Source organism: Aricia agestis, chromosome 10, assembly GCF_905147365.1.
Source record: "Aricia agestis chromosome 10, ilAriAges1.1, whole genome shotgun sequence".
NCBI lineage: Eukaryota > Metazoa > Arthropoda > Insecta > Lepidoptera > Lycaenidae > Aricia > Aricia agestis.
Window position 1 is genome coordinate 1,243,526 of NC_056415.1, and position 7,207 is coordinate 1,250,732.

The 7,207-nt window shown below is 35.1% G+C and overlaps 1 protein-coding gene across 1 annotated transcript; it reads right to left on the reverse strand.

Moving 5' to 3' along the window:
• Positions 1-330: 330 nt before the first annotated feature.
• On the reverse strand, positions 331-1,854 carry LOC121731311. The gene has a single exon (XM_042120691.1). The coding sequence runs from the start codon at positions 1,852-1,854 to the stop codon at positions 409-411; it is 1,446 nt and encodes a 481-aa protein (XP_041976625.1). The 3' UTR covers positions 331-408.
• Between the last annotated feature and the right edge of the window lie 5,353 nt (positions 1,855-7,207).

The window sequence follows — 7,207 nt, forward strand, 5'->3', positions numbered from 1 at the left end:
ACTTTCAATTTATTTTGTGTGTGTCTAGAGAATTAGAGTTAAGGATATTCAATTCATATACAATAATAATCTCATATTTTTTATCTTGTGAAGTAATTGATAATATTGTACAAAATTAAAAAGAAAATTTTAAAAAATATTCTAAAACTGGATTTTAAGAGAACTTAAATTTTCTTTAAATTTTCTAAAATCTATTCTAGATATTACTTCAATAGGGTGAGTGGATAAAGTAAAATAATTAGAATTTCGTTAAATAATTTAATTTTAAGTAGGTATTTGCTACTAAATATTTACAAAAGTAACATTATCTCTAATATTGCACGGGGAATACAACTAAATAACAACAATAGTTTATACCGATAGAACAAACAAATTCAATTTCTACAGAAACCACCGTTCAGAGTTTCCTCACTTGTGGAGTACAGTGCCGTTGTGGGGATAGAAATGTTTCGACTTCTTGAAGTTCTGTGCTGACGGCACATCTTCTAGATCTCCTTCTTTGTCCTGATGGGCCGTCATATGTCTAGTCAGGTGATGCCTCTCCCTGAAGCTCTCATTACAAACCGGGCACTTTAATTTTTCCTCCCTCTTCCTCCTAGTAGGATCAGCGGTCGACTCGCTCTTGTGATGCGTTCTCATGTGATATACAAGATCAGAAGTCATTCTAAAACTGATGCTGCACTTGGCGCAGACGTTTTGTGCCGGCAGCGAAAACGCGGCAATGGTCGATGGAAGTAAAGTGCTCAAGATCGCTGCAGCCGGGTTCGCTATCAACGGATTGACAGGTTCTCGCGGGGGAGCGGGAAATTTCATGTAATCTGGACTCGGCTGCTGGAAGTTCTGAACTCCGAATGGATACGCTGGCCCCGCCTGAAGATACGGCAGCTCCGGTCGGAACGGTAGGTAGCTCATTTTATTTGGTGACATGTTCGGGGCCTTCGGATCCTGCTTCCCTTGGTAATCCATTGCTCTCAAATTGTGCCGAGGAATTGCACTCGGTTCTGGATAATTTGGCGAAGTAGATGGTACGTTTTGGGTTTTGAAGAAATTGTGGCCATTCAGTAAGTGAGCGGGTGTCAGAAGATTGTTAAAGCCGGTTTTGTTAAATGAGCTTGACGGCGAACTGGCAGAAGACAGGGGTGGGCTTATAGAATTTTGATACAGAAGATTATCAGGACTCACTGAAGGGTTCGGTGATTTGATATTGAAATTCGTAACTTTTGTAAATGCGCTCTTCGGAGACGTTTCGTGATGTTTATCTAGGAATCTACTGTCATACCTCGCTTTGGTCTGCATGCTTATTAACGTGGGGTCGTCGAAAATTTTGTTTTTGTATTCTGGCAAAAATTTGGGATGTCTTCCGGCACTTTCGTTGGAGTTGGGCCGACTTCGGGATCTTTCCGATGTGTCGGAGTCACTACAGTAGATAGACTTGCCTGGATACTCGTCCGTGCCGACGTCGATGTTAATATCGGAGCCAAAATTAGGTGAAATATTATTGTTGATACGAATTCTTTCTTCCTCCAACTCCTTGGCATCTGCGGTATTTTCATTGGAATATTCGTTCTCTCTCAGGAACTCTGCAGCTTTCTTCGGTTGATGCTCCCACTCTTCTGTGTTGAACAGCTGCTTGGATACTCGCAGCGCTCGTTCTGGTGCAGTCTGACGGACCTTTTCATCTGGCATCATCAGGAAGGCCACGTCGAAGGATCGCTTCGTTTTCCCAGAATTTAGCGTAGTCATTTCTGGCTTTTGTTGAGTCGTTTTAGCACTTTCAATATTTATAGTCGTCTCCTTACTGTCAGGAGATTGTTCTTTGTAAGTTTGATAATTATTTTGAACGTCCATTGTCATCGTTTAACATTAAATCGGTTCGCGCGCGGAACGAAAACTTTTCACGTATGTATCGTACCGACGGACCGGCGACGCGTGCGTACGCCTGTACGGTAACTTTTCGAGTGAGCGCAATGTAAGGGTAAAAATATATAAGTGGGGCTGCGAGCTACCCTCGGTAGAGGCTTTCAAGTCGGAGGCGGGGCGAGGCGACCAATGAGGAGAGAGCGAGAGGCGTCATTGAAACCGGCGGCCCAATCGCGGGGGCCCCAGACGGCCGAGAGCAGGAGAGCTCAATCACCGGGTCAAGATAATAATAACTGGCGTGAATTGAGAGCGCATTGAGCTGTGGTAGGGTTAGCTCGACAAAGACAGTACGATATTTAATCGAAAAGCTCCTCATGCTATTGAGCGCGAGTTCGTATGTTTTATTTTTACAACTTTGTCGCTGTGGATTTTGGTTTGGTTTCTTTTTTGCAATAAGCTTAGTTACGACAAACTCTTTTTAACTTTTAATTAAAAAATGTTTATTTTTTTCTAAAATGAAATATTACCTTATATTTTTTACACAGGATTTTTAATAGTTTTCCACTATCATGATAATAAATAAATAGTTAAATAGGTGTAAAAGTACTAGTCGTTTTATTTGTATTTTAATTTCTAAGTATGATTATTACGTGTACTTACTCATTAATTTAAATTACAAATTTAAATTATTTATATATTTTTTCAAACATTATATTTTATTTTGCCAAAACATTCCTTTTTTACCGATATTATATCAAAGACTTTGCGCTGTATTTTTTACTCCTAATTAATTCCCCCATCTATCAAAATAAATCGCACAATATAAAGCCCTCGACGATCACGATTCTAATAAATATGTTTTATATGTAACATAAAAAAATTATGTGGCCTTACCCCCGAGTGTATAGATGAGATTGCGAATAATGCTATTAACACAGACGCTTCTTCTCAAATTGATATCCTTAGCGAAACAAACGCACTTGAAATTGAACCTAATATTAACGCTCATAAAGTATTGAATGCGATAACCGAAGTGAAACTTAATGCACAAATTACTTACAAAGCAAAAGAAACTAAAAGCGATGAAGAATAAGGTTTATTTTTTATGACGATGAACGCTAAGTACAAAATCTTCAAATGAGTTCTGTTCGTGGTATAACGATAATAAGATGGGCGCAGACGTTAAAGGAAAGTCATTTGTCAGGTTTTAGTCATTTTTCGGCAATTCGTTGGCGTTATATGAAATCTGTTACATTAGTCAGCGCTCTGTGATATTCCATTCCATATTGAATATTCCTAAGTGCTTTAAAATAGTTCTTGTGGAATATCATACATATTTAACAGAAATGTCATTGTGTTAATGATAATATTACTCATTAATAATTATAAATTTGCTACCTAACAAATCAAGTAATGAATAATTTCACTATTTCAATAGTCTTTGCGCAAAACAACAAGACGACTTTAAAAAGGACATAGAATTTTCTAAAAGAAGCTGTCTTGGGATTGAAAATAGGATAGATATTTTCAAATAGTTTTTGTTATTGAAAAAAAACTTAATTTATTTTGTGTCAGCAAACATAATATTATCATTTATTGCTATTGTACCTATTACCTACTCCTATCTTCTTCTGATTAAATTCGTTGCGGGTCCCAAGACAGCTTTAGCATGTCACTCGGATCAAATCAAAGGATTTTTGTGGTTGGATACCGCTGTTGATCCTGGTGACACAGGAGATACCACTGTATCTGACACCACTGTGGGAATGTGTGGTGGGCCAAAGCCCGTTAAAAATACTATTGTAGAGGTACAAGTTAGTAGTAGGCAAAAAAAAGTAAATGTTTTTCAAAATCAATTACTATTTATTATTGAAATCATAACATTTTGACCTCAGTATCAGGAGCTATCTGATAATAAATCTATAAAAAATAATAAATTAGTATAATCCGACTGATCCGGGAAGATGGCTGATAAGTAATTTGTGTCGCGTGGTGTCGCTTATCGTGCACGTGCGCGAGGTGGTGAGAGGGGTCAGATTATTGAATAGAACAACATATTAAAAAATATATTAAAATATCTATTTTATACTGGGGTAAATATGTTTTGTAGTAGCAAATGCAAAAAGTAGGGTATTTTAACAATCTACGATTTTTAGTGGCAGCAAAGTCAAGGTATGGTAATGAGTTTAGGCTAAAATCATCCAAGCATCCAAAGTGCAAAAATTTTTAGCAATTTGAATACTTTTATATTGTTTGTATGTTCGATTGAAGCTCCTAAGTTACTGGTTGATGAGGTGTCAATAGGTTCATCATATTACCCTAAGTGATAGTTGGTTTATGGTTTTTTTTTATTATTCAGACTAAGAAACTTGTATTTGTCATGGTTTGTAAATTAATTTAGAAGAGTCATATTGTTCAAGCTTCTTCAGAAGTAACAAAATTGGGGCTTCTATCATTCATGGTCCTCATCGTTTTGCTTAAAGATACTTTCATTATGATTTGTGCATATTATAGATACCTAATCAAATATCAATTAATAAAGTCATAGGTCAAGGGACAAGTTTCATATTTCATACTATAAAAGAATAAACTGAAAAAAATAGCAAGTACGTAGAAACTCGAAATGTCCTACTAAATAACAACAAATTAAACGACAATCTCAACTCTTTACACAATTACTGATCGATCAAAGGTTGAGTGATGAGCTTTCGATGGTCGCATCTGCAACTTAGATTGGACAATGCCCAGGAGTCTTGGGAGACAGATTACTCGGTGCTGGTGCTAATATCGTTTTTCCTGTGTCTCCAACTGACACATGATTAAGAGCGTGCGACATCACTATTTGTTTTCTTACTGTTCCGGGTAAAGTTTGATTTGTAGCATTGTTTTGTTTTATTGGAGTGTTTGATGTTGGGGATTTCTTTGATTGTACTATGATTGTATTTGATTGCAATGTTCAATGTTATGTTGTTATGTTAACGGGATAGAGTAGGTACGTATGTATACTATAATTATATTTGTAAAAATATGTTAATTAATAACTTGCAATCAATGAATTATAGTATAATGAATTCTGAAAATCTTTCCTATCATACTTTTTATAAGCCTAATTATTCTTTTAACATTTAACTAATTTGCCATGATTCTTGATGCTGACCTAACCTAACTAAACTACAAATAAAATTCACAAATCATATTCCTTAAAATTTTAAGCAAATAATTTCCAGTCACTAACCATTACACATTTTTTTTTATCACCAAAAAAAAAACTCTGTCTTTTGATCGACAAACTAATAGTAACCGTAGTCAAAATATTGGTTTTTCTGAATGACTTAATCCCCTAAATCATAATGGCACCTGTCCTGGTCGTGCCATTAAAACATGTTTAGTGCCCCCTACGCTGATGTTGAATACCATATGGTACGTTCAGCTTAACAATGCCATAGTATTTTTACACTAATACATTTTTCATAACCCTTATATCTATAAATATAAAGCTCATAATCCCGTATGTTATCTGCTTTATTGGGCAACAGCCATAATCATTCCTATTCAATAATTCTTTTAAATCAACCATCCTGTTAATCGTTTCGTACTAATCCAAATAAGCTTATATTTTAAACTTTATTCCATTGTTATAAAGTTCAAAATATATTTCTAATTTTAAAACTACTAGTTCCAAATCAGTTACAATTTCTTGCCTACTTTCATTCTAGTTTGAATTCTATTACTACGAAATAAAGTCTATATTTGCTTGATTAAATTTTTGATTAAAATATAAAAGGCTGTCATTGATTTTCGATTTAATATCTTTGTGATAAAGTATATAATGCTCTAGCAATTTCCATTTCAACTAGTATTCATAATCAGCGAACGTAAGTGGGATTTAGCGCACACTTGTTTATGAATTCTGTACCATATGGTGTAAAAGCCGCCGAGGACAATGCACCCCCATGCCGGTATTACCATATGGGACACGTTAAATGCATTTTCAAGAGAATCGAATGGACCAAAATGTTGAATATTGGGTTTGGATTCTTACACCTCGAATGTGGTATGTTGCTAGCAGACTAACAGCTAGAATTGGGTCCTAACTCCTAGTTGTTAGGATCTTGGCAGACTATTAGTCGCCTATGTGATTACTGATTAATGATAAGCACACAGACAACCCTTATAACTTTCCAGAGAATAACGTCAAATACCGCGTGAAAACGATAAAGTTCTTTTCTACAACAATAATAATTACAAATTAAGCAATATTACAAAGTAAGTACGTTTTCAGTTTACTTAACTAGCACTAGCACTGGTACTAGTGCAGCCAGTTACGTAGTAGCCAGTTAGGTAGTATCTACTTAGTAATATATTAATGTCTATTTAATGCAGCATCAAATGAAGATGAAAACATTTACTGCATAAAATACACTCACCATTGTTAATATTTTGAGCTCTTGCAGCAATGAAAACCGTTTTATAACCACCTTTTAATATGAAGAAGATGTTATAATATTTAAAAGAATGATTCAAGGAACTTGAATCTTTTCAATCATTCATTCAAAAAATAAACTTTCCACCAAGATCAGTGCTATTAATATCTTATACTTTCCATTATCACCATAGAGCATTACTAATTAAGTTATATGAATGGTTTCTCGTAATAGTTCCATTATACAAATGTAGTTCGCGGATCGTCAAGTAGCTAAGGGACAAACATTTGCACAATGCTCTCGATAATGCATATTGTATTTGGAAATGCCCTTACATGGACCAAGCAATTTTGGTACTTGGTCCCTTAATCATGGGATATAATCTACACTACTATTATAAAGAGGAAAGATTTGATTGTTTGTTTGTTTGTCTTGAATAGGCTCCGAAACTACTGGACCGATTTAAAAAATTCTTTTACCATTGGAATCCTACATTAATTCTGCTGAACATAGGCTAAATTTTATTTTGGAAAAAAATAGGGTTCCGTAAGATATTTGGGATTTTCGGACGCAAGGTGTAAAAAATCAACCAGAAATGTTATGTTTTTCGCGTACGCTGCCTAAACTATAAAAGATAGAACCATGTTCTAAGTAATTGTAGATCTATTAAATATCTACAAAATATTCATACAAAAAATAACCATTTTTTTATTAAAAAATCTTGAAATGTTTTTGGACTACATTTCAAAATAAATTATTTCATTACTAAGTACAGTTAATGTAGATAATATTCGGTCTGTGAATGATTAAAATTGGACGTTTGGTTTTAATGTTATGGCGAAATTAAAATATTACGATTTCTGCTGCACGTTGCGAATTGGGCGTCGTCAAGGCGCGCCGCGCGGGTGTGCTCGCCCGAAGAG